The sequence below is a fragment of the Ornithorhynchus anatinus genome, chromosome X2, assembly GCF_004115215.2.
Source record: "Ornithorhynchus anatinus isolate Pmale09 chromosome X2, mOrnAna1.pri.v4, whole genome shotgun sequence".
Classification (NCBI taxonomy): domain Eukaryota; kingdom Metazoa; phylum Chordata; class Mammalia; order Monotremata; family Ornithorhynchidae; genus Ornithorhynchus; species Ornithorhynchus anatinus.
The window spans coordinates 17,025,854-17,042,980 of NC_041750.1; the positions used below are offsets into that span (position 1 = coordinate 17,025,854).

The following is a 17,127-nucleotide window of genomic DNA, read 5'->3' on the forward strand; positions in this document are numbered from 1 at the left end:
CTCCTAAGAACACATACCAGAGAAACAGAACCATTCAAAGATCTCTCCAAGGCCCCTTTACCCATTCCTCCAGCAGGATGGGGATTGGATATTTCAAGAGAATAATAAAAATGTTCGTATTTGTTAAGCACTTACTATGTGCAGAGCACTGTTCCAAGTGCTGGGGTAGATACAGGGTAATCAGGTTGTCCCACGTGGGGCTCACAGTCAATCCCCATTTTACAGATGAGGAAACTGAGTCACAGAGAAGTTAAGTGACTTGCCCACAGTCACACAGCTGACAAGTGGCAGAGCCGGGATTCAAACCCATGACCTCTGACTCCCAAGCCCGTGCTCTTTCCACTGAGCCACGCAAAGAGAAAAGGCCCTAAGACTCCGAGTGAGGCTTGGCGATCCAGGAAGGAGATTAAATTACATCTGGCACTGGCATGGAACCCTGGAGAAGTCAATTAACCTCAAGATACTATCTCAGTTGCCTTGTACTACTAATCAGTAATAATATCTACCAGTTCTCCTAGAGGGTTGCATTCCTGCAACTCTCGTGTTAAGGAAAACTCACGCTATGGATATACTTGTGTACCCGTACGAGCAGTTTCTTCTTATTGGGTGACACGCTGAGCCCATCCAGGCTTACGTTTCCAGAAAAATGTTCCCTAATGGCTTTCCAGCCAAGACGCAGTGTGAAAGCCCACATCATTGCAGAATTGAGTGTACCTTGAATTTGTAGAGTGCATGTACTTTCCCACTACCTAGTTTATCTTCAAAACATACCGGGGGGGGAGGGGGGCGTCATCCACCCCACCCAGTTTTACAAATGAGGAAACTGAGGAACTTTCCTGAAAGTAACTTTCCTGAAATCACACAGCAGGCCTGTGGTAGAACTGGGACTAGAATCCAGGTCTCCTGACTCCCAGTGCCACACTCTTTTCATCAGCCAAGTTACCATTCCATAAACTCCTTTGTAAAAATGGGTGGGGGACAAAGAGGGAGGGAGGGTTGGTGAAGGACCCCACCAAACCCCGAAACGCTAGATCAAGCATCAGAAACTGGCCATCCATCATCATTGCCAAGCTCAAGGACAGGAAGTCCACCTCCACTCTCAAATTGGGTTTTGGTTAGACCAACAAGCTTGTACAACAGATGGCTGCAAATTGCTATTCACTTGCGTGTTCTGCGGCCTAAAGACAAGTCTAGCGTTCACGTCTGGGCTTCTCAAGTTACTTTTGTGGCTCGATTATTTAAAAGGCCAAAGAAATGGATTCCCTGCTATTGGTGAGTTATACATGAACCTGAGTGAGAAAGAACACAATAAGAAAAGGTTTTAAAACAATTCTATCGCATCTACCGACTCTATTATATTGTACTCTCCCAAGAGCTTAGTATAGTGCTCTGCACACAGTAAGCGCTCAATAAATACCACTGATTGGATCCACACTGTTGGAGAGTACAGCAATTTCTGCTATACCAGGTATTTTCATTATGTGATTTGAATATAGTACAAGGTAAGTATTAGGGAACATTCTTCCCTCAAGATTAATCTATTCTGGGTATAACACGATACGCAAGTTGCTGCAAGTAGATTTCTTACTGGGGAATGGTAGCAACGGTCAAGGTGTGAGACTGCAATGCTTCCCAGCCTATGCCTCAGCCTAACTGCACGGTACTATACAACACTTTGTGTTTTTGTAACTTTTATAGTATTTAGTTCAGTAAAATAGCAAAGAATGCTAAGAAAGCATTCTTCTAGTGGCGGACATAGCAATGATTATCTTTTTATCAGCACTTGGCCCAAAGTAAATGCTTAAATAGCACAATTATTAATCCACTACATTGGAAGCTCCTTCAGATCAGGGATTCGTTCCTACCTACTCTATTGTCTTGTACTTTCCCAAGCGCTTCGAACAGTACTCTGAACACAGTAAGTGCTCAATAAACATGATTGATTGATAAGATTTCTATCAAAAATTAACTTGTATCTCCACTAGCGCTTAGTACAGTGCCTGGCAACAGAGTAAATGCTTAGATACCATTAAAAAAAAAGTAAATCATGGTGACATCTTTGAACCATTTATCCCCTACTCCATTAATACCCACTGAATCAATGGTTGAGCCTCCCAAGGGACAGAGACCATATCTAATTCCCACCTGTGCCTCTAATTCCAGGGCTTAGTACAGTGCTCTGCAAACAGAGAGCCCTTAGTAAAGTTATTATTCTTACTATATGATTTTCTCATAACACCAAGTTCTTCAAAAATCAAAGCAATGGCATTACAGCGGGGGAAAAAAAAAACCCATCTGATATTCTGATATCAGCATTATTTACTAAATACAGATCCCATCTCACTGCACTGTAACTTTTGGTTGGTCTAGATTACACTCCTTTCCTTTTTTAGTCAGGATGTCATTAAAACATAAGAAATTTCAGTCAGTGATCCAGCCAATAGTACAGGAGGATCCTTGGAGAAATCAGGTGGAAGTTAACCTGCTGCATGAGCTTGGGAAAGTCACTTCACTTCTCTGGGCCTCAGTTCCCTCATCCATAAAATGGGGATTAAGATTGTGAGCCCCATGTGGGACAGGGACTGTGTCCAACCTGATTAGCTTGTATCTACTCCAGCACTTAGAAAGGTGCTAGGCACATAGTAAGTGCTTAACAAATACCATAATTATTATTATTATTAAATTAGTTGGCAGAAAATTCCATCTCCTTGCAGGAACTACTCTTCCCTGGATACGTGGACCCATCATCAGCTTCCTAATGCCAGAACAAAGCATTCCAAAATCTCAAAGCATTGAGAGAATTCTGATAGTCCTGCACCTGGTGCAATTAAAGCAGCCAGCAACTAGGATTTAAAAAAAGAAAAAAGCACTCAGGCTGTTGAGCGGCTGGCTTAGACTTACTCACAGAAGGGATAGGGCCTGGCAATTTCCAGTACTATATATTCCCCCAAAGAATCTGAAGAGTACATGTAGAATCATTGTACATACTTGGACTTTATGCATATACAAACCAGCAGCTACCAGACCCAGTCCAGACAATAGGAGTGGCACCAGGATCTGAGAGAGGATAGAGAAGGATGTCTCTGGGATGAATCCATAAGGGAATCTAGTCAGATTACAGGTGAATTCTCTCAGCTTGTTGGTCCGGAAGCACAATTCCAGTTTCACCTGGGTAACCATCGTGCCTGCTGCTGTTACCCTACACTCGGTAGGTTGGGAGAAAGGAATATTAGGTGAGACAGCCATTCACTTTCCTGATGGCATAAACATTCCTCCTTTCTTACTCCAAGGGTTCTTCTCCTCCTCCTCCCCTTAAGTGAGATTACAGGAAAGACTTTCCAAAAGCATGGATTTCTGGCAAAGCGTCTGTTTTCCTGACTGATTTCAGCTCTCAACCCAGTTCAGGAGGCCTAGTCCATAAGAGCAGGGCGCTCAGAACACCCACAAAGCGGAATAAAGATTCCCCTCTCCCCCAACTTCGGAAGGCAACTCCCACCAGCAAACAGAGCAGAGTGAGTTAGCCCCAGTTATGAGTAAATTCAAATATTCAAAATCCCAAATAGCATCAGGAGTCCACTGCATCAGAATGACTTTAAGACTTGTTGGGAATTGGTTTGATTGCTCTCTGGATGTAGCTGGCTTGGGATTTGATGGTTTTGTAAGCAATTCTTCTGAGAAGGTACCCTCCTTCTCTTAGCTCTGCCTCATGTAATCTTGAGCTCTTCTTGTTGCCTCAAGGTTAAAAGGCCATCAAAAGTGACCTAATTCACTCTTGTCCTTTGCTCCCTTTTCCAATGAGACGGTCACAGAGGTGAACTTGGATTTGGGCAGGGATTGTCCCAGTTGTCAGTTGAGAGAGCTCCACCACGCTGCCCGGAAAAAACTGTCTGTCCTGAGGGTGGCCAGCCACCTCTTGCCTTTGGAGTGGGGTTGTTAGGGAGGAGGTGTTGCCAGGAAATGAGGATCAGGTTGTGCTGGCTCTCTTTCTGGATGACTATTAGAAAAAAAAAAAGGTTCATTGAACATCCAGTGAGGACTAGAGAGAATGGGCCTTATCAGCTATCATCGTTTCAACTTTGAGTTATCTCATAAAGGTTGAGATGATATTTCCAGTGGAAATACTTAAAGTAAACCTCTCAAGACCATGGAATGAAAAATTAAACTGGTTGGATAAAAAGATTTTCACTTCCTTCTCATAAACTGATGCACCCCGATATCAGTGCAGCTTTTCAACTCTCTCTCCCATACAAGAAGTGATCCTCTTTCAGAGATGATGGGGCCCCTGTATTTGGGGCCAACCCCCGAAAGGCAAACTCAAGGCCAAGAGTTAGAGATGGCAAAGATGAATTTGATTTCTCAGTTCTATTTATTCACGGTCACACATCCCACCCAAGTTCAGAATGGATATCTTGCCCTAGGAAGTTCTCGAAGTCACGCAGGGCCGGCTTCCGATAGTGGGCTGTCCCAAAGCAGGGAAAAATATGCTGACCCCTCCCACTCTCTATGATAGCAAGTTACTCTGCATGTGCACACAACGTAAAGTGTTGTGGTCCTGCAGAGATCCATTTGAATGCCTGTATTACAGCGTTTCTCTGGGGGTAATAATAATAATAATAATAATAATGTTGGTATTTGTTAAGCGCTTACTATGTGCTGAGTACCGTTCTAAGTGCTGGGGTAGATACAGGGTAATCAGGTTGTCCCACGTGAGGCTCACAATTAATCCCCATTTTACAGATGAGGTAACTGAGGCACAGAGAAGTTAAGTGACTTGCCCACAGTCACACAGTTGACAAGTGGCAGAGCCGGGATTCGAACCCATGACCTCTGAATCCCAAGCCCGGACTCTTCCCACTGAGCCACGCTGCTTCTCGTGGGTACCCTTGACCCACTTGCTTTGGTCCAAGACCATTGCATTCTCCTCCCAGTACCCCATTCACACAAACGCCATTTCCAACAGATGGGCACTTTCAAACTTGTATCTGTCACTACCGGTGCACTTCTCCTCTTCCGGGGACCCCCACCCCCCATCCCCCACCCCCAACCTAAACAGTGTATCCTGAAGCAACTATCTCTTTCACTTACCATATGAAGCCACTCCTAACCCAGAAGCTATGGAAAACTCCAAAAGCCTGTTCCTGGCTCCAGTCTCTATATGCTCAGAGCTCTAGCTACAGCTTTATCTACGCCTTGTTCCACCATGCACTCTTTTAATTATGCTGCTTGTTTGGCTCCAAAACCTACAGGGAGGTTCCCCCGGGAGGGATTTACAGGGAATGGAGGGAGCAATAGGGTGAGACAGAGTTGAATGACATCAGAATAGAGTGACTTCACAATAGCTAGGTAACGACATTTTCCGGCTCAACTAAGGCTCAGGATATCTTTCCGTGAGCTTTATTCATACATATATTGAAAATTGGTAAGGTTTTTGAGGAGTGCATAGAAAAACACTTTAGAAAAATCATCTGGGCAGCAGAGTGAAGTATGGACTGGAAAAAGTAGAGACTGGAGGTAGGGAGGTCAGTGAAGAGGTTGTCGGGGATATGACAAGTGCCTGGACCAGAGTGGTGTCCTTTTGGATGGAGAAGAAGATCTTGGAAATGTTGTGGAGGAAAAACCAACAGGATTTGGCAAAAAACTCAATGTGGGAGTTAAAAGAGGGAAGAGTCCAAGGATAATGCCCAGGTAATGGGGCCTCAGAGAAAGAGAAAATGGTGGAGAGGATTTGAGAGAGAAGATGAGCTCAGTTTTGAACATATCGAGCTTAAGTGCCATTAGGACAACCAGGTAGAGATGTCCTGGAGGCAGAAAGAAACGTGAGATTTAAGAGCTGGAGATGGGTCAGGGCTAAAGGTGTATATTTAGGGGTCATCTACCTAGAGGTAGAAGTTGAAGTCATGAGAACAGATGAATTCTCCAAGGAAGTGAGTGTAAACTGAGAAGAGAAAACTGAGTTATATACAGCAGGTAATGATGAATCCAAAGTGGCCACAATTTTGCCTGGATCTATTGGGCTTGGGTTGGAAATGATCCTTCTGAGAGGTCTCCATCGCTGACCACTGCGGCTCCTGGATTTCTTCTTCCCCTTCTGGTGGCCCCATCACTGAAGCCATGCAGACCTACCTGCTCCTGCGGCCCACCTTCGCAACTGTGAGAGCATTGTGAAGGCTATGCCAAGACCGCCCCACTGCCCCTGTGCCCCTAGAACGTTGGAAGGTCGCAGATGTAGCCATCCCCATGACTAAGACTGTTGGGCTCTGAACTGTGAGAACCCTGAAACTCTGTCCTTCTAGTCACGGTGCCTTACAACTTTTATTTGGTATTTATCTCTGTCCTCAGCCTTTATGTTGTTTTTGTGTTCTAATCTTTTTTCCTTGTGTTGTCGGTTTCCCTTCCCTCTTTATTCTTGGATTGTGAGGCCCTTGAGAGCCAGGGATGCTGCCTAATGCTCCTCAGTGTATTCTTTCCCAGCATTTAAAACATATTATTACTACTACTCTATCCCACACAGACCCACCCACTGAATCCCACCTCCGAAACATGACCTCAGTCCACTGTGGTCCCTGGACATTCTGCTCCATCGTGGGCAAACTCTTTCAACCTTGACCTTCTCTCTCCTCTTCTTCCTCTTCATCACCAAGACCTGGCCCCTCCCCACCACCTTCACCTTCTCCCACTCCCCAAAGGGGGAGGAGTCAGTCTGCTCCATGAACCCCAGCGTCACTTCCACTCCACCACACCCCCACCTCCTCTCACCTTCTCTTCATTTGAATCCCACACCATCCGTCTCTACCATTCCGGTTAACTTGGATGCCTTTCTCTCCTTCCTACTCTCCTTCTCCGATCCTTGGGGACTCCAACTTCCACGTTGATAATTTCTCTGAGCCCCAGGCAACCTGTTTCTGTGGCCGCAACTCTGCTGATCACTCCACTTCTGCCACCCACCTACTTGGACATGCTAGACCTTGTCATCTCAAGGCAGTGCTCTAATAATAATAATAATAACAGCGGTATTTGTTAAGCGCTTACTATGTGCCAAGCACTGTAGTAAGGACTGGAACATATACAAGATCATCAGGCCCCATGTGGGGCTCAAAATGTAAGCAGGAGGGAGAACAGGCATTGAGTCCCCATTTTGCAGATGAGGGGATTGAGGCCCAGCTAGAGCACGGGCCTGGGAGTCAGAAGGTCATGGGTTCTAATGCCGGCTCCACCACTTGTCTGTTGTGTGCCCTTGGGCAAGTCACTTCACTTCTCTGAGTCTCAGTTACCTCATCTATAAAAAGGGTATTGAGACTGTGAGCCCCACGTGGGGCAGGGACTGTGCCCAACCCGATTTGCTTGAATCCACTCCAGCATTTAGTGCAGTGCCTGGCACATAGTAAGTGCTTAATAAATACCATAATTATTATTTTAAGATCCTTGAGGGCAGGGATCATGTCTACCAACTCTATTGTATTGTCTACCAACCCTCCCAAACACTGAGAACTGTGCTCTGGGTCTTGTAAGACCTAGGAATGCACCAGTGGGTAGCCCTAGCCACTGTCCGGTGGATACTTTGCCACAGTCTTGACTGAGTGAGGCCCTGCTGAGGGCTCAATAAGGGCTCCCAGGGCTACTGCCCCCCAAGGGGGCCATAGTCTAGTGAAAAGAGCTCAGGCCTGGGAGTCAGAGGACCTGAGTTCTAATCCCAGCTCCACCAGGTGCCTGCTTTTTGACCTTGGGCAAATCACTTCACTGGGCCTCAGTTACCTCATCTGTAAAATGGGGATTCAACGACTGACTGTTTTTTCTCCTAGTTAGACTGTGAGCCCTGTGTGGTACAGGGACTGTGTCTGACCTGATTATCTTATATCTTCCCCAACACTTAGAACAGTGCTTGACATAGTAAGCACTTAAATACCACAGTTCTTATTATTATTAGCAAAACTTCTCACTCCCAGTACAGTATCCTCAGTAAGTACTCACTGACTGATTTACTCCACCAAGGATCTCCTCAACGGAAGTAGCAGATGTCGTAGCGAGACAATATCCGCGCTCCAAATCCCATCTCCTTTATTTAACTCCTACCTGGATAGAATCCAACATGATGCCAGCCAATGTCAGGCCCAGCCCCGCTACTATATACGGCAAGACGACTTGTAGACTGATGGCAAAGGCTGTTTCTTCCTTTGGCTCCACCCTAAGTGTTTTGGTTGCTATCAGCTGCTTCTGTGGTAGCGATGCATCCTCGGCTTCAGGGCCGCTGAGCTCACCGTCTGCTCCGTGCTTACTGTGGCTCTTCAATTTTTGTCCAAACTGTTTCTCATTTCTCACCTTGCCCTCCTTCCGCCTCTGCCGGGCCTCTCTGCCTTTCATCTCGGCTCTGCCCGCTGAAATGTTGCTCTATGGGTAAAAGAAACAATGTCCATGAAAGAGTGTGGAGTGTGATACAAAATCTCTTCTGAGGAGGAAGGGGAGTCCATCCCCTAAGCACTGTGGACACCCTTGGCCTTAACAAATGTGGAGCAAAACCCCCTTTGCCCGAGGAAGAAAGTTAGACTAAAGCCATTCTTTATCTCCATTTCAAGGTTTTGAAAACCCCACCGTATAACTCCCCTACCTCTCAACCTACTGGTAGGAATCCCAAGTCTCGGAAGACCAACCGACTGTTTCCTTAAAGGACATGACACCCCCGGTTCGGCTCCTGGCCATCCACTAGGCCAGGTGTTCCGATGGGAAAAGATTACGCAAAGATGGGCCTGGGAGTCAGAGGCCCTGGGTTCTAATCCCGGCTCTGTCACTTGTCTGCTGTGTGACCTTGGACAAGTCACTTCACTTCTCTGTGCCTGTTTCCTCAACTATAAAATGAGGATTCAATACCTGGTCCCCCTCCGACTTCATATATTCATTAATTCAATCGTACTTACTGAGCGCTTATAGTAGCAGAGCACTGTACTAAGTGCTTAGACTGGGAACCCCATGTGGGACAGGGACTGTGTCCAATCTGATTAACTTGGAACTACCCCAGCCCTAGAACAGTGCTTGACACATAAGTAGTGCATAATAGTAACAACAACAATCATCATCATCATCATCATCATCATCGGGGTTGTCCTCTGTCTTGGCTGTTCAGTCTGCTATTTGAAGAAAGTCTGTGTGCTGCTAATACTGTCCCTAGGACCTCCGCCACATGTTTGCTGGGTAACCTTGGGCAAGTCACTTAACTCCTCTGGGCCTCAGTTCCCTCATATGTAAAATGGGGATTAAGAGTGTGAGCCCCATGTGGGACAAGAACTGTGTCCAACCTGATTAACTTGTACCTATGCCAGCATTTAGAACAGTGATTGGCACATAGTAAGTGCTGAACAAGTACCATAATTATAATAATTATTATTATTAACTGGCAGAGCTGGGATTAGAACCAGGTCCTCTGACTCCCAGTTCCATACTCTATCCACTAGGTCACACTGCTTTTCACAGCCTTCAGCCTTCAGCAACCAGGATCTTTATCCTTAGGAAGAGCACCAGAAAGACACTGGGATTTGATTGCCAATTTTTGAAAAAACAGGCCACCTGAGTTTAACTCCAGTTGAATGAGAGCACAGCCAGGGTGCTTTAATCCCCAAGCCCCTGGACTGTTTCTTCTCCCCCACCCCATTCTGGACAGTCACCATCTTGCATAGCCAGACTTTCTAATGCAAACCTTCTCACTGTACCTCAGTCTTGTCTGTCTTCTGCCAACCTCTCACCCACATCCTGCCTCTGGCCTGGAATGCCCTCCCTCCTCAAATCTGAAAATTACTCTCTCCCACTTCAAAGCCTTATTGAAGCCTTATCTCCTCCAAGAAGCCTTCCCTGACTAAGCCCTATTTTCCTTTTCTTCAACTCCCTTTTGCGTTGCCCTGACCTGCTCCCTTTACTCATCCCTTCTCCCAGCCCCATGACATTTATGTATGTATCTATTTATTTCTGTTAATGTCTGTCTCCCGCTCTAGACTGTAAGCTCATTGTAGGCAAGGAATCTGTCTTTTATACTCTGTTGTACTCTCCCATGCATTTAGTACAGTGCTCTGCATATAGTAAACTTTCAATAAATACGATCGACTGACTGACAAACCATCACAGGTAAAGGCAGACACTCTTGAGACTTTAAACTTTTGCAATACTAACAGGAGCGGTTACAGTTAGTGTATCTCAAGCTTGCCTAGGTAATCTGCTGCCATCTCCCTAGGTGTTTGAGTTTTTGCCCCGCCAACAGGCACGGCAACCTTTTGTGTATTTGCTGCCTCGTCAGCACTTAGATGGCCAGGTAGCCAGTTGGGAAGGAAAGGGAATTGCTTCGGTGTCCTCCTCAAAATGTTAACATGATCCCTCCCAGAGAGTGGCGTGCCCAATATACAGAATTCACAGGCATCCCTCTTTTAAGCAAAAAGAGATCTAAAAATGCATGTACTAGATGTAGAAAGGAATAAAATAGAATCCAAGTACCCCCTTAGCATTTAAGTCTAGAAGTTACAAATAGCAACAATAATGAGGACAAATTGAATATTCAAGCAAATCTTGGAACAAACACAGATCATCCTTAGTAAGACACTCTTCACCTGTTCTCCCACACGAAGCTTCTTTCTCAGCCCAGACAGTTGAAAAACTTGTTTCTGGTGAGTCCAGGGCAGAAGAGACTCTAATTTCCCATCTACATGGTCCAGTCACCTTTCCTTCTGACTTGAATTGGCTGAGGGCCACGTGATGTCTGTCAGGTGAGCTGGCAATTGGTTATTGTTTAATATTTGTTCTTACTATTTGCCAAACACTGTACTAAATACCAGGGGGGAAACAAGTTAATTAGATAGGGCACAGTCCCTGTCCCACATGGGATTCAGAGTCTAAATAGGAGGGAGAACAGGAACCCCTCCCCTTCTCCAGCCCCAGAGGTCTGCAAACTGAGCTGGGGGGGTGGGGGTGGAAAGGGGGAAAGGAGGAGGAGGCAGAATACAGAAGCAGTGGCCTGGTGGAGTCACAGGACCTGAGTTCTCAACCCAGCCCTGCCGCCTGCCTGCTGTGTGACTTTGGGCAAATCACTTCACTCCTCTCTGCTTCTATTTCCTCAATTGTAAAATGGGAATGTGCCTCGACTTCAAACTCATTGTGGGAAGGGAATGTGTCTGTTTAATGTGTCTGTTTATTGTTATACTGTACTCTCCTAACCACTTAGTACAGTGCTCTGCACACAGTAAGCATTCAATAAATACGATTGAATGAATGGGAATTCAATACCTCTTCTCCTTCCTACTTTGTGAGCCCCATGGATTGTGCCTGACCTTATTAACAACTTGTTTCTAGCCCCAGCACTTACAACAGCACTCGATGCAGAGTAAGCAGGCATTGATATAAATTCCTAGAACTATAGATATATACATATATAAGTGCCGTGGAGAGGGGAGAGGGGCGAAGAGAAAAGGGAGCGAGTCCTGGTGACGCGGCAGTCACAGCATCGATCCCATTCAAACTTGATTTTATGACAGGTCCGATTTCAGGGCACGACCACGACAGAGGATAATCTGCCACACAGTGGCATCAGAGAGGCTGGGGACTGGGGCAGTCAGTTAATCTGTCAAGCATATTTATTGAGCGCTAGCTCTGTGCAGAGCGCTGTACTAAGCGTTTGGGAGAGGACGATATAATAATCGACAGATACATTCCCCGCCCACAACGAGCTTACGGGACACTTGGTGAGATTGAAAAGCCCCAGAGTTGGGGCTGGAAGAGAGAATGAAATGACTGAGGTGATAATAATAATGATCATAATAATCATGGTGTTTGTTAAGGGCTTACTATGTGCCAGGCACTATACTGGGTGGGGTGGATACAAGCAAATCGGGTTGGTCACGGTCCCTGTCCCACGTGGGGCGCTCAGTCTCAAGCCCCATTTTACAGATGACGAAACCGAGGCCCAGAGAAGTTAAGGGACTTGCCCAAGGTCCCACAGCAGACAAGTGATGGAAGTGGCCCTGATTTTCTGAGTCCCAGGCCCCGGGCTCGTTCGGGTGGGAGGGACCCCATCTAAATCTCCCTTCTTTCCGGGGCCTCCCGTATTGCTGGTGCTCCGTTCACTAGTGATTCGTGACTAGAGCCACTTGTCGGCTGGGTGACCTTGGGCAAGTCATCTCTCCGTGCCTCAGCTCGCGAGCCCCATGAATCTACCCCAGCGCCTAGCACACTGCCCGGCACATAGTAGAGACTTACAGACGCCACACAAAAACAAGATGAGTTAGAGCCAGCATCCCACTGTCCCCCTGCCCCCCTCCGCCCCCCGGAGCGCCCCCACGATGTTCGTCGCTCTTCTGTCCTCCCCGCCAGGCGGGCGGTGCCGATCCCCAAGTACTTACCCCAACTTTCACTCTCCGCCGCGCCTTCTTCGAATTCCACGCCCCTCTCCCCCCCTCCCCCCAGCCCCGTGGATCAGTCACATCTGGAGGTCGGGCGACCGCATCGGGCCAGGGGGAGGGGCGTGGGAATGGGGGGCGAGCCCGCAGAAGCGGAAAGGGAATCTCCCTCCCCCTCCTGTTTGTTTTTTTTAAAATCCCAGTTCTTCTTTGCCCACGGAGAAGGACGGCTCCGGGAAGCAGGGAAATGTCCTCCGGAGGGAAGGAGGGGCCAGTGAGTGACAGGGAGTGCAAGAAAATGCCCTTCCTCCTCGCTGCAACCCTCGGGCGCTTTGTTCTGCTGCGGGGAGCCCCTACTTTTGACAGCTCTTCCCCGCAAGCGACCCCGGCCCCGCGGCCTGGATCATCTTCTTCCCTACCCTCCGCTCCCGCGCCTGGGAGGTCACCCTTCCTGGCCCCTGGCACCTCTGCATTTCATTTGCTTTGCCAGCCGGGTCTAATCTAGGACAGGGGATTTTTTTTTCTTTTTTAAATGAATGCATTCGGGACTGGTTAAAAAAAAAAAACAAAGGTGTGAGACTCTAGAGGGTTGCTTGCTCCCCCAGATCCTCATAATCGACGATTGAGCCTGCTGTGGACAGTTGAGCGCACGACAGGGATTTAGGACGCAGGCCCCGCCCTCAGGGAGCTCACGGTGAAATGGGGAACGCAAACTGACAGCGTCTTGACACATCAACGGAGTTAACCGGACGAGAAGCAGTGTGGAGTAATGGATAGAGCACGAGCCTAGGCGTCAGAGGACCTGGATTCCCATCTCGGGTCTGTCAAGCGTCTGCAGTGAGACCCCTGGGTAAATCGCTTCACCGCTCAGGGCCCGTCACCTCGTCTGCAAAAATGGGGATTAAATCCTCCTCCCCGCTACCTAGACCGTGAGCCCCATATGGGACACCACCTGCGTCCAACCTGATAAACTCGTATCCACCCCAGTGTTTAGAATAGCGCTTGGCACATAGTGCTTAACCAACACCATTATTAAACGTGCCAGAGTGGCAGGGTCACCCTTACGGTAGAGCCGATGGGAGGAGTTAGACTGGGCCCCTCTGTTGCCACACAGAGAGCCAGCGGGGAGACGGAGTCTCCATCGTATGCCCAGATCAGAAGGCACCTCCTCGTTCCTGACCCATACGGGAGGAACGCCGCAGGGTCCTTCTCTCTAGGAGGGGCAGGAGATGTAAAGGTGGAACTTATCCTCCTTAAACCCTGGCCCTGCCTCCCTCAGTCAAGGCCCTGGAGTGAGGCGATCTAGGCACACTAAGTGGATGGGCAAATCAATAACACAGCCCTCCAGCATGAAGTTCAAGCTCATTTTCCACCTCCTCGGATGGAGATGCAGAAGCGCCAGTCACCGGCTTGTCAGATAACCTGCCTTCTACAGTCCTTGAAGAGAGGTTATTAGGTCACTTGTCTTCCTTCTCTAGAAGTTCTCCAGCACTACCACCTACCTCCTTTTCCTGTGTGTCCCCCCCCCCCACCACCACCCCTCCAACTACTCAGCCTGCTTTGGCACTGTATCCCAGAAGAGACTGAACAAAGGAATCATATCTGCATTACCTTGGGCTTGAGGCAAGAAGTCACCAAGTCTGCCATCTAGGGCTTAGCTGCCCAACATCGAATCCTGCCCCCCTCATATCCCAGTAGTGCATTTGTTCTCCTTAGTAGTGTGCATGCTCTTTCTGAACTTTCCCAGCAACGCACCCTTCAAGTACAGAAGCGGCATAGCTGAGCGGGTAGAGTACGGGCCTGGGAGTCAGAAGGACATGGGCTCTAATCCCAGCTCCACCACGTGTCTGCTGGGTGACCCTGGGCAAGTCGCTTAACTTCTCTGGGCCTCAGTTACCACATCTGTAAAATGGGGATTAAAACCGGGAGCCCCATGTGGGTCGGGGACTGTGTCCAACCTAGTTAACCTGTCTCTACTCCAATGTTTGGAATAGTGCTTGGCATATAGTACTGCACATTGCCGAACTGTACATTCCAAGTGCTTAGTACAGTGCTCTGCACATAGTAAGCACCCAATAAAAGCGATTGAATGAATGAATGGTAAGTGCCTTAACAAGTACTATTATTAATAATAAACCCTCCCCCACGCAATGATTGATGAGTGGAAATGATGAGTGGAATTGATGACTGTTCCTGGAGTGGGAGGCTTGTCTCGGACCACTGCCCTGGGGCGCACATCCCCAGGGCTTCTTCATCTGCCCTTCAGATCTTCTTAGCATCTTTCTTTCTAAGAAAGTCAGAGGTCAGTCAGAAGTTGTGGGTTCTACTCCCGACTCTGCCACTTGTCAGCTGTGACCTTGGGTAAACCACTTAATTTCTCTGTGCCTCAGTTACCTAATCTGTAAAATGGGGATTAAGACTATGAGCCCCACGTGGGACAACCTGATAACATTGTATCTACCCCAGTGCTTAGAACAGTGCTTGGCACACAGTAAGTGCTTAAATACCATCATTATTCTTTTAGTTCATGCGTGAACTCTTTAAAAAAAAAAAATCAGGTCAGTGTGTAAGTGAATCTCCCTTCTTTCTTTTCTCAGAGGTGAAATTCCCCTAGAACCTGACATCTGGGGAAGGACATGCCCAGATAAACAATGTGGCAAGTCCAAGCCAGGCTTCCTCTTCCCATACAGGGAAGAAATTCCCAGAAAGCACCACATCGGGCCTCTCGGGAGGCCTTCCCAGACTAAGCCCCCCTTTTCCTTCCCCTCCCCATTTCCCCAACCCGCTCCCTTTGCTCTACCCCCCTCCCCGCCCCACAGCAGTTGTGTATATATGTATTTATAATTCTCTTTATTTTTATTAATGTGCATATATCCATACTTCTATTTATTTATAATGATGCTACCGATATCTGTTTGCTTGTTTTGATGTCTGTCTCCTCTCTTCTAGACTGAGCCGTTGTGGGCAGGGATTGTCTCTATCTGTTGCTGAACTGTACTTCCCAAGTGCTTAGTACAGTGCTCTGCACACAGTAAGTGCTCAATAAATATGATTGAATGAATGAATGAAAGCTATTTTACAGAGGTTATCAATCACTCACCAGACATCAGCTGGAGCACGAGAGAGAAACCGGGCAAGGAGGCAGAGGTTTAGGAAGGTGGAAGAAAAAAAAACCAAAAAAACTCCCCCAGAACACACACCCCCAGGTCTGATCAATGGTATTTACTGAGTCCCTACCTGTCTCAAAGCACCATATAAAATACTTGGTAGAGTAACAGCAGAGGCAAGTTGTGTATCCTGTCCTCATAAAGCTTACAATCTAACAGGGGTGGGGTGGGGGAGAGGAAGGAATGGGAATAGTGACCCAGAGGGCTCCTTATTCAGTGGTAAGAGCCCGGGCTTGGGAGTCACAGGGTGTGGGTTCTAATCCCAGCTCCTGTACCTGTCTGCTGTGTGACCCTGGGCAAGCCACTTCACTTCTCTATGCCTCAGTTACCTCATCTGTCAAATGGGGATTAAGAACTGTGAGCCCCATATGGGATAACCCGATTACCTTATATCTACCCCAGCGCTTAGAACAGCACCTGGCACATGGTAGGCACATGGTAAGCACATAATACCATCATCATCATCATTATTCCCTGCAGGGCTTAGGGTGGGTTTTAGGATGAGACGGGGCAAGCTACAGAAGCCTGTCACTAGCCCCATCTCCAGTCTACGTCCAGAGACAGCATCAGTGCTCGGAAGCACTCTCATCAACGGTCAGACCCTCATTTCCTCTGGGCACCCCTATTCATGGGATAGGTGGGCAGATATCCACTTCCTATGCAGAGCAGGGTTCAGACACCACGAGGCCCTGGCGGTCTGCACGGCTCACAAAAGCCCGTACCTGCCTCGATTAAGACGCTCACAGAAAAAGAGCCAGGGGTTTTGCGGCTGGGAGAGCTAGGGAAGTGAGGCCCTCAAACCACACCCCTGGTGTACTGCTCCATCCCTGGCACCTTTCAACTGCCCCTGCCAAGCTCCTGAGCAGTAGCTTAAGCTACAAAACACCTTCAGGCCAGGGCAGCAGCCCTAAGGTGCTCTCCCTTGCCCGTTTTCCCTGAAATGTCTCCATGCCTTGAGACATGCCTGATCTGGGTTTGTGCAGTAACTGGAGTCTGCCCAAGCCCGGGGCCTTGGGCGGGAGGGAGGATAAACCCAAGGGAGGGTTGAGATGAGTTTAGGACCATCTCTTTGCCCTTTTGGAAGAAAAACTGGGCTCAAGGTAAAACTCCTAGAAAGCTCTGACAGGCAGAGCGGTTGCCAGTTTAAGAAAAAGGGATTTAAAGGAATCCAGCAGGGCCCCAGGTGCCCGAGAGCTCCAGCGGAGCAGCTTTAGGCTTGCTCCCCTAGAAGAATGGGGCCACCCTGGTGGAAGAACAAAAAGCAGAAACAGCCCCAGCTGGAGGCAGCACGACTTATAAAAGCAACAGCAAGGTTTGGGTTCGTTCTACCCTCGGTTGCTGCTTTGGCTACTTCCCTTCAAGTCTTTGTTGCCCTTTAGTCCCCTTCTCCCCCCCCCCCCCCCCCCGTTTTCACTTCATCTCCGGCCCACCCCCTTCCCGTTCAGCATTCCACTCCCCTACCTCTGACAACTTAGCTCAAAATAGACTTTCCTCTGACCTTCCCGTGAACTTGAGCCAGAAGCCAACACACCCAAAAAATACTAACGAAACGTTACAGAATTTTAAGATTACATTATATGTTTCTGTAACCACAC

General features: G+C 47.9%; 1 protein-coding gene across 6 annotated transcripts in view; it reads right to left on the bottom strand.

The window, feature by feature from the left end:
* SLC41A3 (solute carrier family 41 member 3) overlaps positions 1–12,682 on the bottom strand; it is a 39,281-nt gene extending 26,599 nt beyond the window's left edge. Inside the window, exons 1-2 of one of the 6 annotated variants that reach the window (XM_029053478.2) lie at positions 12,369–12,682; positions 8,071–8,385 (exon numbers count right to left, since the gene is read on the bottom strand). In XM_029053478.2, the coding sequence (XP_028909311.1) occupies positions 8,071–8,358 (288 nt within the window). In that variant the 5' untranslated portion in view covers positions 8,359–8,385; positions 12,369–12,682. Of the gene's footprint in view, positions 1–2,988; positions 3,995–5,085; positions 5,261–8,070; positions 8,386–12,368 lie in introns of those variants that run through there. The other 5 variants (XM_029053475.2, XM_029053473.2, XM_029053477.1 and 2 more) reach the window with 5 other exon arrangements.
* Between the last annotated feature and the right edge of the window lie 4,445 nt (positions 12,683–17,127).